We start from the raw sequence: 27,165 nt of genomic DNA on the forward strand, positions 1-27,165 counted from the left end.
TTCGCAGCCGACACAAAAATTGGTGGAGTTGAGGATAGTGAAGAGGATTGTCAGAGGATACAGCAGGATATAAACTGATTGGAGTCTTGGGCGGAGAAATGGCAGATGGAGTTTAATCCGGACAAGTGTGAGGTAATGCACTTTGGAAGGTCCAATGCATGTAGGAATTACACAATAAATGGTGGAACTCTTGTGAGTACTGACAGGCAGAGAGATCTGGGCGTGCATGTCCACCGATCACTGAAAGTGGCAACGCATGTGGATAAGGTGTTCAAGAAAGCATACGGCATGCTGGCCTTCATTGGTCAGGGCACTGAATATAAAAATTGGCAAGTCATGTTGCAGCTGTACAGGACCTTAGTTAAGCCTCATTTGGAATATTGTGTACAATTTTGGTCGCCACACTACCAGAAGGATGTGGATGCTTTGGAGAGGGTACAGAAGCGGTTTACCAGGATGTTGCCTGGTATGGAGGGCATTAGCTATGAAGAGAGGTTAGATAAACTTGGTCTGTTCTCACTGGAATGACAGAGGTTGAGAGACGACCTGATAGAGGTATACAAGATTATGAGTGGCATTGACAGAGCGGATAGTCAGAGGCTTTTCCCCAGGGTAGGAGAGTCAAGTACTAGGGGAAATAGGTTTAAAGTGCGTGGGGAAAAGTTTAGAACAGATGCGCGAGGCAAGTTTTTTTTTAACACAGGTGGTGGTAAATATATGGAGCGCGCTGTCTGGGGAGATGGTGGGAGCAGTACAATAGCGGCATTGAAGGGGCGTCTGGACAAATATATGAATAGGGTGGGAATGGAAGCATACGGACTCCGTAAGTGCATACGGTTTTAGTTTAGTCAGGTGCCATGGTCGGCACAGACTTGGAGGGCCGAAGGGCCTATTCCTGTGCTGTATTGTTCTTTGTTCACCTGACACACGCCAGTTTGTGGAGTTAATTACACTGCTCGGCAACCATTTTGACCTGAAACCACCGCTAATCGTTCGCCGTTTTCATTTCCACACGCTTCCCAACACCTGGGTGAACCTATAACTGAATTTCTGGGCCGTTTGCGAAAACTCGCTGAGTTCTGTGAGTACGGCCTGACATTATCTGAGGCACTCAGAGACCGTTTGGTTTGTGGAATCCAAGATGGGGTAACTCAAGAACTCAAGATAGTGACCAAAATATTATTGTCCCAGGAGGGTGCAGTAAATGGTGTCCAGGAGTGGTCTGAGGAATGGCTATCCTAAACATAGGATGCCCGCTGGTCCGGAGTGCCCCTTTCCCACACTGTAGTTCTGGTCTCCTGCCATTGAGGCGCACTCCGGGAGACCAGGACCCAAGGCAACCCCTTTCTGATGAGAGACACCAAGCTTCCCGCACACCAGAGACCTCTGATGCACGGGCCAAACATACTGGTACGGGAAGAAGCCGACGGGGCAAACAGCAGAGAGGAAATACATCCATCCGCCGCCACCACCACCACGATGATCGTCCAAGAGGGTGGACACATTTCATCGATGACCAGTCGGCTAGGGACTCACCGCCCTGACTGCATTTCGGCACCTATCCAAGTGACAGTCCAGATTGAGGTGTTGTATGCTCTGAGGTACAGATGAACCAACACGGTTGCGATTGGTACAACGCAGTTTTATTCCAACTATTTACCCATCTGACTTGGTACTCAGCATGTTGTGACTGTGTGAGTGTCTTGCTAATGAGGTCCTGGCCCTGTGCTGTCTCTAGATGGACTGGCCAGGAAGTGTCGTGTTTCTTGTCTTATACTGTGTCTGCTCTTGTCTGTGATTGGCTGTCGTGTTATGTGTGCTAATTGGTCTGTTGGTCTGTCATTATGTATCCGAATGGCCTCCTTCCGCACTGTAAATTCAATGATAATCTATGATTAATCTAGGACAAAGGTTCGGCACAACATCGTGGGCCGAAGGGCCTGTTCTGTGCTGTATTTTCTATGTTCTATGTTCTATGTTTGAATATCATGACATCCCCCCTTTTTTTTACAAGATTATGTGCCTACGTGGTTATAAATATAAATGTGTCCTGAGTGCAGCTAAAGGTGTGTGCGCGTAATATTTACATCATGTACATGGGGCTTAACTATATACAAGGGGCGATGTCAGGTGTGACATGCTAACGAGGTTGTACCATAACAAAAGAACAACGTTGAAATTTGGACCGATCAAACGAGGCCTGGAACGATAAAACAGTGACATGTTACAAAAAAGTAGTTGCTAAAATTTGACGTGTGAACAGTCTCATAAGTCCAGTCTAGTCGGTGGGCGACAAATTCGGGTTGACCGTCAGGGTGGCACTCCATTCATCACCCGAATTGATGGTGTTGACCCGGTTCGCATCAATGACCGCAACCCGGAAGGCGTCTTGGTCATCTGTGTCGTCGGTTTGGATGTCATGATGTGGAGGCTGAATGGTCCGCACGTTCCTGAGAGGTTGTCGGAGATGTGGAAGATCAACAGGTTGAGCCGCTCAACAGTAGGCAGCGTAGTGGCCCATCTTGCCACAGCGTAGGCATTGTCGGGTTTTTGCAGGACATTGCCCTTTTAAATGTGCAGCACCACAGTTGCCGCACGTCATGACGTCATGGCATTCGTTACGCCACTGCGCATGCGCAGTTCGGTCTTGCGTCGGGCGCGCCTGCGCAGTACGTCCCTCAGTGTTGCCGTAGGTTTTGGGGCGCACAAACGCGGGAGGCCTCAAAAAGCGCGCGAAACGGCCGCCCTCGTACGGGCCGCGGGCCGGGAGAAACTCGATTGCCTGGATGCGTTCGGCCTCGTGGGCGGCCTGGCTTGCCGATTCGATTGCGTGGGACCCCCTCTGTGCCGATTCGGTCGCCTGAAATTGGGCATAGCGGCTGGTCGCATTTTCATGCAGGACACAGGCTTCAACTGCAGATGCTAAGGTCAGGCCTTTAATTTTTAGAAGCTGCTGGCGTAGGCCACTGGAGGCAACGCCAAAAACGATCTGGTCCCGGATTATGGACTTTGAGGTGGTGTCGTAACCGCAGGACTGCGCGAGTATGCGGAGGTGCGTCAGGAAGGACTGAAAGAGCTCATCCTTACCTTGCAGGCGCTGCTGAAAGACATACCTCTTAAAGCTTTCATTGACCTCAACGTTGAAGTGCTTGTCGAGCTTGAGGAGGACCGTGTCATACTTAGATTTGTTCTCGCCTTCCGCGAACACCAAGGAGTTGTAGACATGGATGACGTGCTGACCTGCGGTAGTGAGGAGCATGGCAATCTTTGTTTCGTCCGAGGCGCCCTGTTTTTCATTGGCTTGCATGAACAGTTCGAATCGCTGCTTGAAGAGCTTCCAATTTGTGCCCAGGTTCCCAACGACTTGCAACGGCTGCGGTTTGTTGCGGGTGTCCATGGCTCAGGATGGCAGATTTGCCGGTAGGTATCGATTCACTCACTGGTACCATGAGGTGTTGGGTGCTCTGAGGTACAGACGAACCAACACGGTTGCGATTGGTACAACGCAGTTTTATTCCAACTAACTATTTACACATCTGACTTGGTACTCAGCACGTTGTGACTGTGAGAGTGTCTTGTTAATGAGGTTCTGGCCTTGTCCTGTCTCCAGATGGACTGGCCAGGAAGTGTCGTGTTTCTTGTCTTATACTGTGTCTGCTCTTGTCTGTGATTGGCTGTCGTGTTATGTGTGCTAATTGGTCTGTTGGTCTGTCTATCATTATGTATGTGTTATGATGTATGTTTGAATATCATGACACAGATCAATGGTTTCCCAGATGGACCTTGATAACGGGAGCCATGGTATCTGTGATCAGCCGCCGCACGTACCACCAAATTCACCAAGGCATATGCATTTTGGTGTTATGAGATGCCGATGCTCGGCTGGCAACATACACAGGAGAGCCATTGGAGATTGTGGGCACCTCAGAAGTCCACATGGAATACGGGACTCATTTGTCAAACTTACCGCTGGGAATGGTGAAAAGGTCGGGCCCAAAATCGCTGGTGTGTGATTGGCAGAAGTGTCTCTGGTTAGAATAGCAGCAAGTATGCCAGATGTACACCAAAAGGCTGGACGTGGTATTGACATGTTTCCCGGGGGAATTCAAAGAAGGTCTTGGTCCCATCTCCTCCAAGATATCAGTGGACCCAGAGGCCTGGCCATGCTATTTTTCGGCCCACCATTCCCGATGCTCTGAAACCAAAGGTCGATGCCGAATTGGAGAAGTTGGGAATCATCCGCCCGGTGCAATGTGCGGATTGGGCTGCCCAGTCATATCGGTAATGAAACCTGACGGTTCCGTCCGCCTCTGAGGAGATTATAAAATGACCATTAACCAAGCGTCCTGTTTGGATCGTTACCCAGTACCCAAGATTGAGGATCTATTCACAAGGCTCAGCAGAGGAAGGATCTTCACACCAAGCTCGACATGAGCCAACCTTATCTTCAATTAGTCTTGGAGCTGGCCTCGTGAAAATATGTAACCATCAACATGGGGTTGTATGAGTCCACCAGACTGCTGTTCAGAGTCTCGTCAGCATGAGCCATATTCTAAAGAGTGATGGAAAATATCCTCCGGGGATTACCACAGGTGGCAGTCTACCTGGATGACGTGCTGATCATCGGTCCTCCGACCGGGAGCACATGAAAAATCTAGAGGATGGGTGACACCACTTCGAGGCAGCCGGAGTCTGCCTGCGGCGCGAAAAGTGCATCTTCAATGAAAAAGAGGTATTTAGGCTATAGGGTGGACGGAAATGGGCTACACCCAGCAGACGACAAAGTGCGGGCCATCCGGCAGGTACCCATACCGGAGAAACCAACAGAACTTCACTCGTTCTTGTGCTTATAAACTATAACGGGAAGTTTATCCCAAACTTGGTAACAGTGGCGGCCCCACCGCACCCATTGTTAAAGAAGGGCCAACGGTGGGTTTGAGACCCGCCGCAGCCAATTGCTTTCGACAAAGTGAAACAAAGACTGTCATCTTCACATCTGCTGACTCACTTCGACCCATCAAAACCTTTATTGCTCACATGAGATTCCTCACCCTAAGGAATTGGAGCCATTCTGGCACACTGATGGTACAGAGCGACCCATTGCGTTCGCTTTGTGCACTTCGGCGGCAGATAAAAGGAATTACACTCAGATAGAGAAAGAAGGTTTGGCACTTATTTTCAAAGTAAAACAGTTCCATCAGTATGGCCATGGACATGCATTCACAGCTTATATGGACCATAAACCCTTATTCGGACTGTTCAAGGAGGATAGAGCAATTCCCCCCGTGGTGTCTTCCCACATTCAGTGTTGGGCTCTGCTCTTGGTGGCATATGGGTATATTTTGGAACATTGCCCAGGGCCGAAGTCCCCTCACGCGGACTCCCTCAGCCGCCACACTCTACCCACCAGTATACCAATGCTGATGGCATCGGAAGAAGTAATCGCGGCCTTACATTTTACGGATGCTTTACCTATGACAGCGGCCTAAGTAAAGACATGCACATATGCACAAAGGCAGACCCACTGCTGGCTAGGGTCTGCCACATAGTGCTGTACGGGGCCCAGCACCGTGTCTCCCAGAAGACCCAAGGGCTTTTACCACAAAAGTGGCATAACTCAGCATAGTGGACGGCAGCCTGCTGTGGCCCGCAGAATCCCTGTGGCCTCACCAGAGTATGCTCTATCCAGATGAGGGGGCGAAGCCATCCCCTTAATCCCTGGACTGCTAACACATAATCCCCGGCCCAGGTATGTGATGGGCCTGTGGGAGACCTTTCGGGGAGTAGGAGACGTAAATAGTAAGGAGAATAAATCAAAACTTTTCTGCAGTCATCACTGCCGAGAGGTCGCTTGCCTGAGACTTTACACATACGCACATGTTCTGGTCCTGCCCTAGGTTGGTGGGTTTTTGGATTGGATTGGATTTGTTTATTGTCACGTGTACCGAGGTACAGTGAAAAGTATTTTTCTGCGAGCAGCTCAACAGATCAATAAGTACATGAGAAGAAAAGGGAATAAAAGAAAATACATAATAGGGAAACACAACATATACAATGTAACTACAAAAGCAATGGCATCGGATGAAGCATACAGGGTGTAGTGTTAATGAAATCAGTCCATAAGAGGGTCATTTAGGAGTCTGGTGACAGTGGGGAAGAAGCTGTTTTTGAGTCAGTTTGTGCGTGTTCTCAGACTTCTGTATCTCCTGCCCGATGGGAGAAGTTGGAAGAGTGAGTAAGCCGGGTGGGAGAGATCTTTGATTATACTGCCCGCTTTCCCCAGGCAGCAGGAGGTGTAGATGAAGTCAATGGATGGGAGGCAGGTTCGTGTGATGGACTGGGCGGTGTTCACGACTCTCTGAAGTTTCTTGCGGTCCTGGGCCGAGCAGTTGCCATACCAGGCTGTGATGCAGCCTGATAGGATGCTTTCTATGGTGCATCTGTAAAAGTTGGTAAGAGTTAATGTGGACATGCCGAATTTCCTTAGTTTCCTGAGGAAGTATAGGCGCTGTTGTGCTTTCTTGGTGGTAGCGTCGACGTGGGTGGACCAGGACAGATTTTTGGAGACGTGCACCCCTAGGAATTTGAAACTGCTAACCATCTCCACCTCGGCCCCCTTGATGCTGACAGGGGCGTGTACAGTACTTTGCTTCCTGAAGTCAATGACCAGCTCTTTAGTTTTGCTGGCATTGTGGGAGAGATTGTTGTCGCTACACCACTCCACTAGGTTCTCTATCTCCCTCCTGTATTCGGACTCATCGTTATTCGAGATCCGGCCCACTATGGTCGTATCGTCAGCAAACTTGTAGATGGAGTTGGAACCAAGTTTTGCCACGCAGTCGTGTGTGTACAGGGAGTAGAGTAGGGGGCTAAGTACGCAGCCTTGCGGGGCGCCGGTGTTGAGGACTATTGTGGAGGAGGTGTTGTTGTTCATTCTTACTGATTGTGGTCCGTTGGTCAGAAAATCGAGGATCCAGTTGCAGAGTGGGGAGCCAAGTCCTAGGAAGCCTTTTTTAGCCTTTTTTAAGCACCATGGAAGCCTTTTTTAGCACCATATCGGCAATTTTAATTGTGGATCTGGAGCCCTGCCCATTAGTAGCAATATTTTCAGTCAGACCAGCCGGAACTGAGGAGGGGGTGATGGCGGACACTTTGAATTTTGCCTCATTGCTGGCTTGGTGACGGATCGGCAGGTGCTATCGGCCAGTGCTGCAGAATGGCTAGATGATTTAATGGAGTTTTTGTATCTCAAGAAGCTTAGGTTCATGGTGAGTGGAACGATTGATGGGTTCTATCAGAGACGGCGTACATTTATATTGCTTTGTAAGGATCTGGTCACTGTTAACGGTTAGTCAAGGCGGGGGGGGGATTCTTTTATGGGGGGGGGGGGTTTCTGTTTTTGGTCAACTGGGGTTTGTTGAGGGTGTTGATACATGGTTTGTTTTGATTTATATTTTGTATATTTTGTATAAATAATAAATAACAAAAGTATTTTCAAAAAACTAATTGGTGCCTGGCTGTGGTCTCCCTGGGAGGCTGGTAGATGCCGGGAGCCAGTTAAATCCGGTGCCAGCAGCCATGCGAGACTGGGTTCCGCCCACAATGGACGGCAACCAGATCGTGATGCCTCGTGAGATTTGATTAGATCTCGTGAGGAGCAACAGCTGTCAGGGGGAACTGGGGAGACCTCTCCTGGCATCTATCAGCCGCATTGCGCCGGTCAGGCTTACTGATCCAGTACCATACCCCTTGGACAACTGTATCCCAAATAACCTAACATAATTTCAGCCACTGGACTGATGTAACCCCAACCACTGGGATAACTTCGCCCAACCCATTGGGCTATTGTACCCTCCCTATGACTGAACTACTGTAACTCCCCTCAAACATTGGGAAACAGTAACCCCCAACCATTGGGCTAATGTAACTCCAACTACTGGATTAACACATGAGAGCAGAGTGACTGGTGACCAATTAAATAGCTTGAAACTAATGTTATAAATTAAAATAATCCGTACCAGACTTCTCATTTTCATTTAGTAGTCTACAAACATTTTGCCTGTTTGACTTTAGATGTTCAAAATCAAGGGTGTGATCTACTGGGCACGTTGGCTTGAGTGAGAGTGTAGCACGGCTGGCAGATGCTCGGAGAGGTCCCCTGTGGACTTCCCGGCAGTCTTTAGACCTCGCAACATCTGGGTAGATCGCGCGAGGTGTCGGAATCTGAATCCTGCTCACAATGGGTGGGCGTGACCAGACAGCGTGTGCCAAAGTATGGTTTAACCTTACTTAGACAAGTTTACCCGGTATCTACCGGCCTCCCGGCATCTACCAGCCTCCCCAGGGCGCTGTGAGCGCTAGAAACATGCGGCTAAATATGCGCTCGCTATGGGACTCGGTTCCCATTTGGTTAGATCGGGCCTCCATCTTCACAGTAGAGGATAATAAAAGAACTGCAGTTAATGCAGTGGAACCTAGTGCAATAACCATCACTAGGGAGGAGGTATTGAATAAACTAATGGGAGTAAAGGCAGATAAGACTCCTAGGATATTAAAGGAGGTGGCAGCAGAGGTAGTGGATGCATTGGTTATGATATTTCAAAATTTTCTGGAAAGGTCCCAGTGGATTGGAAGCACTCTAATGTAACTCCCCTATTCAAAAAGGGAGAGCGATATAAAGTAGGAAATGATGGACTGGTTAGCTTGACCTCTGTGGTGGGGAAGTTGCTGGAATCAATCATTAAGGAGGGGATGATTGAACATTTGGAAAGATAAAGCTCAATCCACCATTGTCAGCATGGTTTTATGAAGGGTACGTCACGCTTGACAAACTTGCTTGAGTTCTTTGAGGACGTAACCAGCAAGGTGGATAATGGGGAACCTGTGGGATGTGGTTTATCTAGACTTCCAGAAGGCGTTTGTCAAGATGCTGCATGAAAGATTTATCCAGAAGGTGATATCGCAGGGGGTTGGGGGTAGAATACCAGATTGGATTGAGAATTGGCTGACTGACAGAAAGCAAAGGGTTGAGTTAAATGGGTCCTTCTCTGGCTGGTGAACTGTAACTAGCGGGATGCCGCAGGGTTCAGTCCTCGGACCTCAACTGTTCACAATCTATATAAATGATCTGCAAACAGGGCCAGAGTGTAACAAAGCAACATCTGTGGATGATACTAAATTAGGTGGGGAAGCAGGCAGTGAAGAGAAACAGATTTTACAGATGGAGATAGATAGGCTAGGAGATTGGGCCAAAATTTGGCAGATGGAGTTTAATGTGGATAAGTTTGAGGTTATCCATTTTGGCCAAAAAAATAGTCAGGCAAATTATTATCCAAATGGAGAGCAGAGTCAAAATGTGTCTGGGCAGGGGGATCTGGGTGTCTGTTCATGAATCGCAGAAAGTCTATGTGCAGGTAGAGAATGTAATAAGAAAGGCAAATGAAATGTTAGCATTTATTGAAAAAGGACTGGAGTATAAAAGTAGAGAAGTGTTGTTGCAATGAGACCACATGTGGAGTATTGTGTACAATGTTGATCTTCCTATTTGAGGAAGGATGTAGTGGCATTGGAAGCAGTTCAGAGGAGGTTCACCAGGTTGATTTTGGGGATGAAGTGGTTGACGTATCAGCAGAGATTAAACAATTTGGACTTCTACTCGCTGGAGTTTAAAAGGATGAGTGGGGATCTGTTTGAGGTATATAAAATACTAAAAGGGATTGATAAAGTAAATGTAGACCAAATGTTCCCCCTTGTGGTGAAATCGAGAACAAGGGGTCACAGATATAGTTTGAGAGGCGGTAGATTTAAAACTGAGGTGAGGAGGCACTACTTCTCGCAAAGGGTGGTGAATTCATGGAATTCGTTGCTCCATCGAGCGGTGGAGTCCGTATCATTAAATGGCTTCAAGAGGGAGATAGATATATTTCTGATTTTATAAAATGGGTGAAGGGGATATGGGAACAGGTAGGGAGGTTAATTTGAGACTAGGAAGAGATCAGCCATGATCTGACAGAATGGCGAGGAGGATTGAAGGGCTGAATTGCCTACTCCTGCTCCTAATTCCCATGTTTCTATGTAACTGTGGTTAGATAGCGATGGGAAACTCCCCAGGGTCCAAAAAGGTGACCAAGTGTCTGCGTGGGTTCCCTCCGGGTGCTCCGATTTCCTCCCACACGTCCCGAAAGATGGGCTGTTAAGTGAATTGGACGTTCTGAATTCTCCCTCTGTGTACCCGAACAGGCACCGTGTGAGTGTGGTGACCAGGGGATTTTCACAGTAATTTTATCAGTGTTAATGTAAGCCTACTTGGGACAATAATAAAGATTATTATTGTTATAGCTAGCAGTGGGGAACTCGCCGATGGAACAGGCTGAAACATCCAGCAAAACCCGCCACAAATGACACTTAGAAACTTTTCTGTTAGATCCTGCCCCAAGAATTAAAGCAAGGTAAAGCATGCTAGTATTACAACTGATACAGTCAAGTATATTGCTTCAAAAATGGTTATAAATATCGCCCAGGGGTTTTCATTAACTGAGTCCTTATTTAGGACCACTATGTTTGAAAACTGACTCTACCTCTTCTGTTCCATTGACAACCTGAGTATTACCAGTTTAACATTAAATTGCATACCAAGGTGCAAAACTCTCTACCATAACACTCAAACAGTCTGGTTATCTTCAGACTAGATTTGAACATGTTATACACAAGCATCTCAATTACAGTTAGAATCAGCACAATACCACTTGTGGAAGAAGAAATGTGTCACAAAATGGAATATTTCACAGGTCAACAAGATGCTCAAAATGATAATAGTTTGGATGTTGAAGAAAATTGTGTTGAATTTTATCAAGTGTTGATAAGTGTCATAGCCCCTCGCTGCAATATTGCCACATACAATGTGAGATCATAGGTAAAGAACAACTAATGATTGAGCCAAGGTTAGGGAACATTCAGTCCAATACCCAGCTACAGGACCCAGCTTTTGGTTGAGTTAGTTTTGAAAGTATGCAATTTGTATACCAATCGAGGACTTGGTGTGAGGTTATGTAGCCATAACAACAGTAGCAAGAAGAGAGGAAGTATATGAAAGACTGTGATCCTCGCACATAAAACAGGTGCTGACTGTCATAATATACATCTATGTATCCAATGGAGTGCAGACGGGCAGTGATTGACACACAGGATGACCAGTAAGCACACAGAACAGAGCAGCCAATCACCAGACAGGACACGACCATTATAAAGCCAGAGGGCACCAGTTTGCCCGCTCTTTCGGGACCCAGCCTCTGAGACAGTCAGAGCTCGTGAGCTAGCCAGTGCCTATACCATGTGGTAGCTAAGTTAGGCTGGTCAGGCTAGTGTCAGGTCTCCAGTCAAGTCAGCATAGTGTCGACCCACAGTTGAACATGTATAATAGTTTGGATGTTGAAGAAAATTGTATTGAATTTTATCAAGTGTTGGAGGTCTGTCTCTCGCTACACTGCATCACCTCAACCCATCCTACCCAACACATCATGGTACCAGCTGAGTGATGCTTAAAATTTGATGGACCTACCTTGAGTGAATCAGCATTGACCAGCAAGCAGCCATCCGGTGACATGGAAAACGTGCATCAAGTGCAGTTCACCTCAACCCAGCCTACCCAACACATCACTGACCACTTTACAAACTGTGTACCCTACAAACTATTGCATCTAACTTCCACACCATTTGCAAATTAGACACATCCGATAACAAAAGTTCTTGGGTCTAAATCATTTTGTCAGGATCACTGCAGAGATCCAGGGTGGGATTCTCTCAGCCCAGGGCCGCAGAGCGGAGAATTGGCACCATTGGTGCCGGCGTGGTTGGCACGGCGCCACTCGGGGGCCGCTCTACACGGCCAGCCCGCCGATTCTCGGCCCGGGAAGTGCCGAGCGGCCGTCATAAAAACGGCGAGTCCTGCCGGTGACGTCCACACCTGCTCTCAGCCAGCGGGAACTTGGCGTTGAAATGTCGGGGGGTGGCCTCCGATGTGGCCTGACCCGCGATCGGGGCCCACTGATCGGCAGGCCGGCCTCTCTGGGTGGCGGCCTCCTTTCTTCCGCACCGGCCCCTGTAGTCCTGCGCCATGTTGCGTCGGGGCCAGCACGTTGAAGGAAGCCACTGCGCATGTGCGCGTTGGCGCCAGTGCCACTGCGCATGCACGGATCCCGCGGCGCCCAGTTCACTCCAGGATCAGCAGCTGGAGCGGCGTGAACCGCTCCCGTGCCGTGCTGGCCCCTTGTAGGGGCCAGAATTGCTGATCCTGAGGCCGTGTTGACGCCGTCGAGAAACGCAACGGCGTTTCCGACGGCGTCAATACTTAGCCACAGGATCACAGAATTCCGCCCCCAGTGTCAGTAACAGCTCCAAGAACATAAGACATCATGGAGATGGGAAAAAGGATGGGGCCAGTGGGAAGGGTACAAGGTGTGGGAGGACATTACGGGGCTTAAGGGAAGAGGGTGGCACGTAGAGCGCAATTGGACAGTTGCACCACAAATAGGGATGGGGTGTGTGGACTGGTGGATGACACAGGGAATAGCAAGTGTAGTGATCCGCATATCTGTATATACACAAGGGGTTAATGCATAGTCATAACAGCTAAGTGATCACTAGATGGCAGCACTAATAAGGGGTATAAAAGACAGACTCAATCTGAATTCCGGCCTCTTTGTGTGTATTGTGACCAGTGACCAGAGGTATAGAGAGTTAGCTCAGAGTGCAGGTGTAGTTAATCATAATTTATTCTTATTCAGTCTTATTTATTTAGCATCTAGTAAAAGTATTGGAGATAGAACAAACTCAGTTTATTTGTTACTCAATAAATTATTTGCTTTCATTGGACGACTACGAGTGTTAATCAACATCGAGTTGAAGAGCATCTTGGTATGAAGCAAATGAGTAACATATATTACAGTAAGTAATACAACAGCGAGCACGTGAATGGTTTTATCTGCCCTCTACGCACATTTATGTAGAACATTTCCTCAGATGATTAATTGGGTGAAGGAAAATCCCAGGGGGAACTTTCCTCCATGTAGCTTTTTAAGCAAATCTGTACAGCTGCCTTAATCTCCCTCTCCACAGCTCAGAGTCTAAATTAGTCCTTGGTCTATTTTATTTTATGGAGCATGTTGGGTTGCATTTTATGTTAAAGACACTACAAAACTAGAAGTTGTTTTGTTGGAGGAACCCAAGGGAATTAAATGAGATATTCCCAATGAGAGAATGAATTGAATTTGTATTTAATCGCCCATCAGACTCATAAATAGATCGGGTTCTACATTTTAAAGTTTTCTCTCCCAAAAAATACCTTGTCCAATCAGAAAGCTCATTACACTTTAAAAGACAACAGAAATAACATTAGTACAAGTGGGTTGGTTTGAGCAGTTTGATCTGTGGGTGATAATGTCAAGTCGTGATTCAGCTGAGCCACAGTTTCCACTCAATGCATCACCAGACATGTCTTTTGCTTCTTTCGCAATATTCTATCAGCTCTGTGATTAAAATTTATGAAACTACCAAGTAGCAGTACAGCTTCCAGTCTTGAAAGAAACTCTGCTTAGGAATGCACAACTATCTGAAGGTAATTAAATCCCATTTTACATTTGTTGCTCTACAAGTACATTTCAGTCTTAATGTAAGAAGCAACATAATAATCTTTATTATAGTCACAAGTAGGCTTACATTAACACTACAATGAGGTTATTGTGAAAATCCTCTAGTCGCCACATTCCAGCGCCTGTTTGGGTACACAGAGGGAGAATTCAGAATGTCTAATTCACCTAAAAAGCAATTCTTTCGGGACTTGTGGGAGGAAACTGGAGCACACGGAGGAAACCCATGCAGACACGGGGAGAACGTGCAGACTCCGCACAGACAGTGACCCAAGCCGGGAATCAAACCTAGAACCCTGGCGCTATGAAGCAACAGTGCTAACCACTGTGCTACCGTGCCGCCAGTAGGGATTAGAATATATACAGCAACCTTGAGTCAGTGGTTAGCTTGCCTCTGAATCAGAGGATCATAGGTTCATGCTCTTTTCCAGAACATCAACACAACATTTAGGGGAATGCTTCAGTATTGCAGGAGTACTGCAGTGTTGGAGGTGTCGCCGAATGGACATAATCAGAATTCTCCATAAGCACTATTGGAAGAGATGCAGGGAGGTATTTGGAGGCAGTACATAAATGTCTTTTAATGTTGTATTAATACAATATTATTTCGAATAAGTTATTGCAGATAAAGCTTCTGTAACTTTACAAAACATCTCCAATCTAATCTTTCTGTGAAGACACTATTCCAGTACATGGAGTATTCCAGAAGCAGATGTTCAAAACTTCATTTAATCCTGACCTTTCCAAAGACAGTCGGTGAGATCTAACGGGCTCATTATGCCCGAAAGGGAGCGCGGCGCGGCCGGTAGATGACGGGCGATCCTCTTCCGGGATCTACCCAGCTCACCACACCTCGTGAGATCTAGCGCAATCTCGGGTGACGGCGCGATGTGAATCCCGCCCATTGTCGCCAGGGTCACTTATTAGCAATCTCATTCTAATATACATTCCCACGATCTACCCAAGACATAGGATCTAACCCCCTCGCTTTGGAGATCGCGGGTGAGCGTCGTTCAGTGCTGGTCTCCACAAATGGGACAAGACAGAATGGCACTTGTGGGGGTCTCCTAGGGGATTGGAAGCCCCCAGGTGCTTGCACTCTGGGCAAGATGGCACCCTGACACTGCTGGTGCCACCTGTGCAACTTGTCACTGCCAGCTTCGCTTTGCCACTTGGGCGCCAGTCTGGCAATGCCAAGGTGCCCATGTGGCACTGGCGGGGCACTGCCAGGCTGGCATTTTACACGCACTGTGGATCGGGCCCAAGGACCCCTTATAGGTGAGTTGGGGTGCGGGTGGTTTGGAGGTCAAGCGGAGCTCCCCAGTGCAAAAAAAAGGACTAAATGCAGCCTCAGCCGTGCATTCCCTGCTTAGGCCCCCAATCTACCCGAATGGTTGTTCGACAACGTGGTATTTCTCGCCACTCCGAGTACCGGGCATCACCTGGCTAACCACGCGTGTTACGGGTTCTTTGTTCCCATTCGGGTAGATCACGCTCATTATGCGAAGAGCAGTCTTGAAGTTGGAAGCCTCACCATCTCTACAAACTCCTCCGGTTGTACAACCCGGTACTACTTTCGGTAACCTCCTGCAGCCCTACAACCCACTGAGATCTGTGCTCCTCCAATGCTAGCCTCTTGTACATTCCTGATTTTCATCGCTCTATTATTGGTGGTGAAGCCTTCACCTGCCCAGACCCCAAGCTCTGGAATTCCCTCCCCATATCTCTTGGACTCAACCTTTAAAATGCTAACCTTAAAACCTACCTCTTTGGGCTGCACGGTAGTGCAGTGGTTAGCACTGCTGCCTGACGGCACCAAGGACCCGGGTTCGATCCCGGCCCTGGATCACTGTCCGTGTGGAGTTTGCACATTCTCCCCGTGTCTGCGTGGGTCTCACCCCCACAACCCAAAGAGGTGCAGGGTAGGTGGATTGGACACACTAAATTGCCTCTTTAAAAAAAATTTAATTTAAAATTAAAACCTACCTCTGTCACCTGTCGGGTTATCACTTTGTGATTCTCGGAAATGCTTCTGTGAAGTTCCTTTAAATACTTTACTATATTAAAGGCACTGCATAAATGCAAATTGTTGTTGTTGTTGACATGCTTAACACTGAGGGCCAATGTGTACCCTTCACAAAACTGCAGTGATACGTACGCACTTTCCAAAAGGATGAGTTAGAGGCTGTGATTTGTCTTGTCCCTTCAGTACTCTTTGTAACCTGTTTGGCTCAGTAACTGCCACAGTTCATAACCTAAAAGGGCCTTCATTTCTTTTCCTCCTCAATGAAGACATGGATTTCATGCTTTTCAGTCCCTCATTTGTTCATAATTTGAGAGCCCAGAAAGACAATGCTACTGAGTTAAGGGGGTAGGAGGGGAAATCACAGTTGTGCCTCTGACACCCTCCCAGCGAAAGCTGTGCTGACATTCCCCTCCCTCCAATGGGTGCAGAGCTCAATTGGAGCATTCTAATTCGAGTCTGGCTGAGACTAGCTAACTCAGCACAGATCAGTAAAGGGCCTGGGGCTTTGCCTGACTCCAGACCAAGTGAGGCTATTCCTTCACCGGACACGATTTAATGGAAAAGTTTCTAAGTGTGGTAGCAAGCGGGAGCTGCCGCAAGCTTCCCGCGCTTGAACCAGCAAGGCAGTCACTGGTATTAATTGTTACTTGGTTCATTAACGGCCCCACGAACTTCACACTGCAAATCATGATCCCGCCGGCTCATTTGCCAGGATCATGCCCGCCAGCCCCCCGTTAACAAGGGGGAGCAACACTTAAATGGATCCCGCAGAGCAAATCCCACACAGCTTGCAGCCATGCTACCGAGAAGACCAGCCCCATGATTTGGGGATGAGACCTGGCCAGATTGTTGGGCATGGTCAAACCAGACGGGATCCCCTGTTCCCCCAATGGGCTCGGTGGGTGACAGTAGTGGACAGGCTTCTGGGGCACATTCTGGGAAGCACCACACAGTTGCCGATGCACATCAAGTGGAGACAGGAACGCCCAGGCGAGACAGCAGTCGGAGGTTTGCTGGATCCGGGACACAGCTGGGTTCCAGTCAGTGCTGAGCCTCTGGACCAGGTTTACCCGGAGCTGATGCAGTTGATTGGGTGTGGCCGTGATATTCAGAGGGGGATGTCAGCGACACTCCAGCAGGTCCATAGCCAATTGGAGGAGTCCCAGAGACCATGGGCGCAGGAGATAGCGTTGGCAATGCATGACACCGAGGCCAACACTGCTAGGGTGGTGACCACAATGGAGAGCCTGATGCACGACCTCAGCAGCATGAGTGGTGGTGTCCAAGGAGTGGCTCAGTGATGGCCATGGCTGAGCGGCTTGACAGCATGTACCAGTCTCTAGGGGACAATTCCCAGTCCTACGTGGACCTTGATGAGGCACTGTGGAGCATGTCCCAATCGCAGGTGGGCATTGCCAAAGCACCCCGGAGCATGTCCCAGTCGCAGGTGGGCATTGCCAGGGTGCTTCAGAGCATGTCCCAGTCACTGAGGAGCATTGCCAAGGGCTGCAGAGATTGAGGAGCCGCCAGTGCGGGCAGAGCCAGATGACGGAGGGGTAACCAGGGCTCGACCCAGCTGCCCCTCCATCCCGAGGTGCAGCGGTAGAGCACAGAAGGTCTGGAATCACTGAGAGGGCATTGGGGGAGGGGGTGGAGGATGGGGAAGATGGGGCGGCATCATCAGGGGCCAGGGGCAGTTGGGGACACATATGGACAGCGTTAAAAAGTTGCAGCCAAGAAATATGACGCCACTGGCACTTTCGTCCGCAATGCAGGCCGACCACCAATCTCCTGCCCCAGTCCCCTGGGTGTGGGGGTCCTGGATCTCCCCCTGCTTACCCAGGCACACTACGTGCAGGTGATAGGTGTGAGTGCGCACTGAGCAGACAGACAGGAGTCAGACTATGGCATAGATTGAGGAGCACCGGTTATGAGCTCGCAGCAGGTTATCATCCTCTGCCTTTGACAGGGACCCCCTGTCAGTGCCAAAACAGTCCCTGGAGTGGTGTTAATAGATCCTGGGAGGGTGGAATAGGGCGGGTGAGCGACGACAGACAAGGCCACATCCAACGTGAAGCGGGCAAGGATGAGGGTCTTCATCGCCACTCCAGGCTTGCCAGACCCACACCGCTGCCGCCTGCCTCCGTCCTTTGGCTGGTCCTGCCAGTCCTCCCTGGGCTGGTCCTCCAGCCCCACTTGGACTGGCAGCTCCTCATTGTCCTCATTTTCCTCCCCCTCCACCTCTAGCACGCAGCCCCCCCCTGCTGTGCCAGGCAGTGGAGGGCATAGCAGACCACCTGAAAGCAGGCGACCCTCTGGGCAGTGTACTGCAGTGCACCACCGGAGGAGTCGAGGCATTGGAACCGCATTTTGAGGAGTCCGACGCACCTCTCAATGACAGCCCAGGTTGCCGCATGGGCCTTATTGATCCACCCATTGGTTACCGGCCTCCCTACTGACGTCATTAGCAAGGTCCTCAGCAGGTACTCTTTATCCCCCAAGAGCCAACCATCATTCTGGGGGTGGTCCTTGAAGAGGTCAGGGATTTCCGACTGCCCCAGAATGTAGCTATCGTGCAAAGTCCCTGGGAAGAGTGCACACATGTGCATGATCTTCAGCTGGTGGTCGCACACGAGCTGGATGTTCAGGGAGTGGAATGTCTCCCTGTTAATGTAGCTCACTCCCTGACAGCCCACTGCACGCAGTGCAACATGCATGCCATCTATTACCCCTGGACCTGACCCATCCCGGCGATGGTGGAGAATCCTGCTGCCCGGGCATCTTGTTGGGCCTCGTCTATGTCACTTGTTGAGGCGGAGCTTCCTGCGGTACATGTGGGCCGTCATCTGTTCGAAAGACCAATAACGCCTGTAAACCTTGGGCCACCACTAACCTCCCCCTCTGGGTGCCTCCCTTGCTTGATGGGAAGCCAGGTTCTCAGGGTTTTGGGCAGGTCGCTGCACATGGGCTGCCGCTGCCTTCTCCGGCGTCTGTCCACCTGGCATGCCAACTGCACCATGAGGGCAGCCTCCGCTGGGTCCAAGATATCATCCATCTCGTGTATTATCTGTATGGGTGTGGGACTGACGACGAATGGTGTCGTCTGTAGAGGGAGGAACATGATCATCTAGTGAGTGCGATAGTGGAGGTGGACAGGGAGCATTCGTGAATGCCCACCACGGAGGAATTGGCGAGGACGAAAAAGTTGCAGCGACAGTTTGACAGGTTGACAAAGGGGAGGGCGGTAGGACACCTGCGTAGGGCAAGAGGGATGCAATAGGAGTATGGGGAGAAGGCGAGCTGCATGCTGGTGCACCAGCTATGGAGGCAGGCCTCATCCAGGGAAATATTACAGATACGGACTGGGGCTGAGGATGTGGTGTCCGAGTCGGGGAAGATAAACGAGGAATTTAGGGAGTACGACCAGGGATTGTACGAAGCGGACCCAGGGGGAGAGGAGGGGAACATAGGGCGGTTTCTGGACGAGCTGGAATTTCCTCATGTGGAGGAAGCAAAGAGGCAGGTGTTGGAGGAGCCCTTAAGGCTGAGGGAGGTGCTGGATAGTATCAGGGGTATGAAGTCGGCTGAATTTTATAAGGAATTTGCGACGGACCTGGCACCACATCTGTTGGGGGCGTTTAATGAAGCGCTGGAGAAGGGGGAGCTGCCGGAGATGATGATGCAGGCAGTAATATTATTATGAATCCCGAAAAGGGGAAGGATCCGGTGGAAGGTGGGTCATATAAACCCATATCACTATTGAACACGGATGTGAAGGTATTGGCTAAGTTGTTGGCGGGGAGGATGGAGGACTGTGTCCCAGGGGTGGCTGCAGAAGATCAAACAGGCTTCGTGAAGGGCAGGCAGCTCGCGAGTAATATAAGACGGCTGTTGAATGTGGTGATGAATCCGTCGGGGGCTCTGGTGCCAGAGGTGGTGGTGTCCATGGACGCAGAGAAGGCATTTGATCGGGTGGAGTGGCGGTACTTGTTCGAGGTTTTGGGAAGGTTAGGGTTTGGGCCGAGATTTGTGGCATGTGTACGGTTGCTGTATGTGGCACCAAGAGCGAGGGTGAGGACGAATAATAGTTTGCGGAGCTTTGACTAACACAGGATACGAGGCAGAGGTGCCCGCTGTCGCCACTATTGTTTGCATTGGCCATAAAGCCGTTGACGATTGCTCTCAGGGGTCGGCGGAGTAGCAGGGAATTATGAAGGGACAGAGGGAGCATCGGGTATCGCTCTATGCCGATGACCTGGTGCTGTGTGTTTTGGATTTGCTGGAGAGTATGGGAAGAATTATGGGCCTGTTGGGGAGGTTTGGAGGGTTCTTCGGGCATAAATGGTCTGTAGGGAAAAGAGAGGTTTTCCCGGTGAATGAGCTGGGATGGCAGGCAAACTTAGTGGAGGGAAGGGGGGGGTGGGGGGGGGGTGGGGGGAGGTGCCATTTATGATAGCGAGGGATAGGTTTAGGTATTTGGGGATTCAGGGAATGAATATTCTGCTGAGGTTCTTGTTTATTTTTCAGGCTCTCCCGATCTTTATACCAAAGGTCTTTTTTAGGAAATTGGACACGATCATTTTGGACTTTGTATGGCCGGGGAAGGTGCTGAGGGTCGGGAGGACCCTGCTACAGAAGCAGAGGCAGCAGAGGTGCCCGAACTTGCTTCATTATTATTGGGTGGCAATGAGTGTGAGAGGTGTGGGCTAGTGTCAGCGAATCATGTGCACATGTTTTGGGTTTGCGGAAAATTGGGAAGATTCTGGGCGGGAGTGTTCGCATTTTTAGCCAGGATTGTGGAGGAGGGGGTAGACATGGACCCTTTGGTGGCGAAGTTTGGGGTTACAGAGGAGCCGGAGCTCATGGAGAGGAAGAAGGCCGATGTTGTGGCCTTCGCTTCCCTGATTGCACGCCGGTGAATTTTACTGGAGTGGTGGTCGGCATCGCCACATGGGGTAGCGGCTTGGTTGGGTACCTGTACAACTTCCTGCGGTTGGAGAAGATAAAATATGAGTTCAGGGGCTCTGCAGAGGGGTTTGAGAAAAAGTGGAGGATGTTTGTGACTGTGTTTGATGAGCTGTTCGTCGCGGGGTGGGGGAGAGGTGAAAAAGGGGGGAAAATGTGTACAGACTATAGTTGATTGCTGGGAAGTATGTTTCCCGGGGTGTTTATGTGTTGTAACCTGTTTTGATACATGTTGGTAATAAAATACATTTTTTTAAAAAAATTAAGAGTGCTTGGTAAGATCAATTTTATAGGGAAATTCATTCCAAACCTGTCCCCAAAAACAACACATCTACGTGATCTCCTGCACACGACAACGGATTTCACTTGGACTGAGCAACATGAGCAAGAGTGGAAGAAGCTCAAGACTTCACTAACCACCACACCAGTTCTCACATTTTTTGACCCATCCAAGCAGATTAAAGTGTCAACGGGCGCGTCCAACATGGTCTGGGAGCAGTTCTTCTGGAGCTCGAGCATGGCGATTGGAAACCAGTCGCATATGCATCACGATCCATGACGACAAGCTCAAATCGAAAAAGAATGTCTGGGTTTAGTTGTAGGCTTGGAGAAATTCCACGACTATGTCTTTGAACTTCCGAATTTCACAGTTGAGTGAGACCATCATCCTTTGGTTAACATCATCAAAACAAATCTCAACTAGATGTCTCCAAGCATTCGGAGGTTGATGATGAAGTTACAATGCTGTGACTTCAATCTCATCTACATGCAAATATTTGTTCTTAGCAGATGTATTATCGAGAGCGCCGATGCAAAGTATTGGTGGTGAATCATAGAATTTACAGTACAGAAGGAGGCCATTCGGCCCATCGAGTCTGAACTGCCCCTTGGAAAGTGCACCCTACATAAGCCCATGCCTCCACTATATCCACATAACCCAGTAACCCCATCTAACCTTTTGGACACTAAGGGGCAATTTAACACAGCCAATCCACCTAACCTGCACATTTCTGGACTGTGGGAGGAAACCGGAGCACCCAGAGGAATCCCACGCTGACACGGGTAGAAAGTGCAAACTCCACACAGTCACCCAAGGTCGGAATTGAACCCAGGACCCTGGAGTTGTGAGGCAGCAGTACAAACCACTGTGCCACCGTGAGATTACTGTGGATGTAGATCTGCATGTCAATCTTATTTCCACACTACTATCACTATCAGATGTGGAACTACGTGAGATCCAAGAAGAGATCTGGAAGGATCAAACTCCTCAAGAGGTTAAGAGGAACATCAACTTATGCTGACCCAGAGGTCAATGTATGGAGTTCTACAATATAAGATCTGAACTCATGTATCATCAATGGAGTGGTGCTTCATTTGAACACTATAATCATACCTCAACCTCTTCACAAGGATGTAATAAATAGGATACACGAAGGACATGTTGGGATGGAAAAATATAAATGGAGAGCTCATGGCTATGTTTTCTGGCCAGGTATAAACCAGGATATTGAAAGGATGGGCAGTTGTTGTGACACATGCCAGACACATTGTTTTAAGCAAACAAGAGAATCTATGCAAATATCTGATTTACTTACAGCACGATGGCAGTAAGTATTTACTGATCTCTTTCACCTACGAGGGAAAGATTGTGTAATGATCAAAGACTATTTTTCAAACTATCCTAAAATGGCTCCACTGTCAAACATAACAGCAAGCAGCGTAATACTGCATACCATGTTAATTTTTGCTAGACACGGAATTCCACAAGTCGCCGTTAGTGGCAACGGTCCTTGTTTCAGCCGTAAAGAGTGGCAACACTTCACAGTCACACATGATTTCAATCACATCACGTCGAGTCCGTTGTACTCTCAAGCCAATGGAAAAGCCAAAAAAGGTGTACATATTGTTCAGCAATTGTTGAAGAAAGCAATGGACAGCCTAGCATCCCAATCAGACAGCGATGCTTGGACACTGTGCCTGAATACTGCGGGAAGCAACGTCATGGACGCAGCGGGCAACATCTAAACAAAAAGGGGCTGAGTCCCAGCACCAGGAACATCTCCACGACCAGCACCGATGAGGACCGGTGAGGGAACTAGCGGCCGGTCCAGGTAACGGGTAATTTGTATCAGTCTAGTCCAGTTATTCAGTTGACATGGAGGTCTGCACTGAACTTGAATACACATATGTTGACCATCCTGCCCACGCTTGCTCGAAACTGGATTTTTGCCTCCCCCAGGTGTGTTTTCCATCAGCCACTGGTCCCCAATGGTTCTGCCAGTCCAATGTCTACGATGTTTTGAGTGCCTCACACGTCCTGCCATAGGGTAACCCATCGCGGGGGTCGCCTTCGGCAGACCGGACGATCCCACTGGTGGGAAGAGCTGGAAAATCTAGCTGAGAGTGTGGGATCACAATAATTAAGAGAGAATTCTTAATATACAGTTCAGGAGTCCAAAACTAGGAGTCATCAAGATAATCGACGATGAATCCATTAAAGAACTACAGAGAAACCTCTTTACCCAGAGAATGGTTAAAATGTGGAACTCGCTACCACAATGAACGGGTTTGGCAAATAACACAGATGCATTTAAGGGGAAGCAACACAAGGGTGAAAGGAATAGAAGGAAAAACTGATGGGATTAGATTAAATAAGTTGGAAGGAAGTTCTTGTGGACCAATAAACCATCATGACCAGGTGGGCTGAATAGGCTGCCTCTATAGAATATAGAATTACAGTGCAGAAGGAGGCCATTCGGCACATCGAGTCTGCACCGGCTCTTGGAAAGAGCACCCTACCCAAGCCCACACCTCCACCCTATCCCCATAACCCAGTAACCCCACCCAACACTAAGGGCAATTTTGCACACTAAGGGCAATTTATCATGCCCAATCCACCTAACCTGCACATCCCTGGACTGCGGGAGGAAACCGGAGCACCCGGAAGAAACCCACGCACACACGGGGAGAACGTGCAGACTCCGCACAGGCAGTGACCCAAGCCGGGAATCGAACCTGGGACCCTGGAGCTGTGAAGCAATTGTGCTAGGGTTAAGGGGCCTGATCCATGGTAGGGTATCCTTTCAGAGGGTCAGTGCAGACCTGATGGGCCAAATGACCTCCTTCCGCATTGTAGTGATTTTATGATTCTATGAGATGTGAGTTTCCTTGCTGCATGTGATTAAACCCAGGGTGTGAATGACAACTTTATGAACAAGTCGTAAGAGCTTCTGAAGGTCTCGTAAAAGGTGTGTTTCCTTTGTGCAGAGTACAGCAGAGTTACATTTTGAAGACAGAAGTTTCATTTCACAGTTAGACGTTTGTCCCAGACCACAAATGAGGGGTGGGGGTTTGTGGAATTGGGAGGGTCATATCTGCGAGGCCCCTCGGGATTATTCCTTGCCTCGAGCAGCCAAGTGGGAGAAATGACAAACAGCCAAGCTCGCTGGATGAAGAATATGTAGCAAAGGAAGCAAGTGGAAGAAATGGGCTTGGCACCATCCCCCATACAGGCAATAAATGACGTGTCAATAATGTGTGACCAAGAGTTAACAGAGCCACCACAGAGAGCAACAGGAAGTCACCGATGCACTCTTTGCTCAAGTGGGGGAATATATTAACTTCCATGCGCTTCACCTCCATTTCCATATTTCCACAAGTTCAAGGAGATGTAAACTATACCCACGTTGTTGGAAGGGCACCAATGCAGCAGTAAAGAAATATTTGTGAACAGAAAATCATTCCACTCCATCATCGTTCCACTCCATCAACGTCCAGGTAGTGAGTGACCACAATAAGGCCTTCCTGCTCGTGTCCCGCACCTTTCTGCACGGCTGCAATGACTCTTACACGCTGAGGCAGTCACATCTGCCGCAACATTTTCAGCCCAAAGTCAGTGGTTGGTTGACTTCTGGGGGATAAATGGTACCCATTAAGGAGGCTGTTGCTTACTCCCCTGAGGCATTGAGCCAGGATCCTAATGTTATCGATACATCAACACATACAACATGGTGTGCTGCAACTTACCGAGGCTCCTTGTCAACCTATGGTTTTTACCAATCAGAAGAACAGAGGCTTCAATCATATGGGAGATCCCACACATGCACGCTTCACTCAAAGACATGTAGCATCCTGACATGTGTGCATCTGACCCCCTTTCGAACTCGGGGTGGAACTACGCCAGATGGGCTGCATCTTATCAATAAATCAGATCACCATTCTTCCTGAAATTAATCTACGAATGGACAAGTGCTGGAATGAACCTCCACATCCAAAATCCTTGGTGGACTACTACATTCTCTGAATGTCTGGATAATGAACCAGCTTTTCACTGCCATAGATGCATAACCGCACCATTCGCATTTATACTGTAGCCAAGAGATGGATTTCTGGCTGAGGTCTCCGTTGCCATTGGTAAAACAGCTATTTTTTGGTTACCTGCCAATTGATGCTATTAGTGTACAATGCCAGACCACCACATCCATTGATGAAAGTATATGACTAGTGATGGGTGTTTCAGCCACTGTCTAGTGAGTTGGGGAGAGCCTTCCATTACCTCTCTTCAGACAGGCCTGCCTCAGCTTCTTCCATTCAGCCATCCAGGTCAGCCATAGATCTCCACCAGAACACGGACCTTGGGGGTGAAGGACCTGCCAGCCAATCAGAATGGCAGCTCCATTGAATGTCAGTTCCACCAAGGAGGTGGGTGGCTGCTACCAATACTAGGGCCACTCAATGCCTAGAATCATCACTAGATTCCGGGCCAGAGGTGAGTGATGGTGGGGGGAATGGGTCACAGGTAGTGGCCATGTGGCAAGGAGGATGTGGGGGTGGGGTTTTTTTTGGGGGGGGGGCTTGTTGGCAGCAAATGTGTTTGGGGGAGGACAGTGTTTGGTTCTCAGTGTCGCCACCAATCGGGCACTGAGTGGTTTTGAATGAGGGACTTGCCTGACGGCTTGTCGTGGCCCCAGCATTAGTGAGTTGTGCTGTTACATCCAATAGAATTCTATTTAAAATGGAGGTGTAGGTGTAAATAAAATTACTCTCCCAGACTTATTTTCTCCTTAAAAAAAAGTAAGCTAAATAATAGTCTCCTAAATTATGTTCCTAAGATTGTGAAACCATAACCTGTTTGGACAATTTATTCTTGTCAATCCACTTCCAAATGTTGAATCTATAAAAGATGCCTTGATATCTTTTTTTGTAAAGAGGGAGGGGGAAGTGAGTGGAGGCTTGAGGAAGTTTAAGTCAAACATGTGTACATTAGATATCCAGGGTCTGTGCTGCACCCTCTCCTGCACCACAAGCTCCCTGGGCTGCTATGACCTGTGCCTCATACTCTGCTCCTAAGCTAGATCTCATTTTTTTCATAGAAATCATAGAATTTACAGTGCAGAAGGAGGCCATTCGGCCCATCGAGTCTGCACCGGCTCTTGGAAAGAGCACCCTACCCAAGGTCAACACCGCCACCCTATCCCCATAACCCAGTAACCCCATAACCCAGTAACCCCATAACCCAGTAACCCCACCCAACACTAAGGGCAATTTTGGACACTAAGGGCAATTTATCATGGCCAATCCACCTAACCTGCACATCTTTGGACTGTGGGAGGAAACCGGAGCACCCGGAGGAAACCCACGCACACACGGGGAGGATGTGCAGACTCCGCACAGACAGTGACCCAAGCTGGAATCGAACCTGGGACCCTGGAGCTGTGAAGCAATTGTGCTATCCACAAGGCTACCGTGCTGCCTTTAGTAATCACATGACTTACCTGGGTATAATATCAGCCCACTGGGGTCGGGAGGCTCCTGAGGCTCCTCCTCTTCCTTTAGATACACGCTGCTGGCCTCATCCTTCTCTGAACCGATCCAGATCATCCCGTAATCGTTCAGAAACTTCTACAGAAAACAGGCACACAAAATATGTTAACACACTTGTCCATTCTTGCTGTTTTTGGTTGATTTTTAAATGGATGGCAAGACTCGGAAGTAATTTTATTAAAGGTGCTCTCTGGAAAGGTGATCTAAGCAACATGCTATCATAGAATGTTAATGGCATGGAATGAGGCCATTCAGCCCATTGTGTATGTGCTGACTCTTGGGATGGATTTATACTGAGCCGGGATGACTTGGTAGACCTTTTAGAATAGTGGGTACATCCCTGGGTAGCACTGTTGCTTCACAGCTCCAGGGTCCATGGTTCGATTCTCGGCTTGGGTCACTGTCTGTGTGGAATCTGCATGTTCTCCCTGTGTCTGCGTGGGTTTCCTCCGGGTGTTCTGGTTTCCATCCACAAGTCCCAAAAGACATGCTGTTAAGTAATTTGGACATTCTGAATTCTCCCACTGTGTACCCAAACAGGCGCCGAAATGTGACGACTAGGAGCTTTTCACAGTAACCTCATTGCAGTGTTATTGTAAGCCTACTTGTGACAATAAAGATTATTAATTATTCCGTGGTTCCAAGATCCCATTCTTGGGGTTTCCAATATTCAGGAGTGTAAAAGTCCGTGAGAGCCCTGACGATTAG

General features: G+C 48.7%; 1 protein-coding gene across 2 annotated transcripts in view; it reads right to left on the bottom strand.

Annotated features, from left to right (window-relative positions):
• The window catches only part of ubxn11 (UBX domain protein 11), a 175,293-nt gene that overhangs the window by 102,127 nt on the left and 46,001 nt on the right, over positions 1-27,165 (bottom strand). For both annotated transcript variants that reach the window (XM_072501011.1, XM_072501012.1), the window contains one exon: positions 26,409-26,535. In XM_072501011.1, the coding sequence (XP_072357112.1) occupies positions 26,409-26,535 (127 nt within the window). The remainder of the gene's footprint in view (positions 1-26,408; positions 26,536-27,165) is intronic.

This window comes from Scyliorhinus torazame, chromosome 1, assembly GCF_047496885.1.
Source record: "Scyliorhinus torazame isolate Kashiwa2021f chromosome 1, sScyTor2.1, whole genome shotgun sequence".
NCBI lineage: Eukaryota > Metazoa > Chordata > Chondrichthyes > Carcharhiniformes > Scyliorhinidae > Scyliorhinus > Scyliorhinus torazame.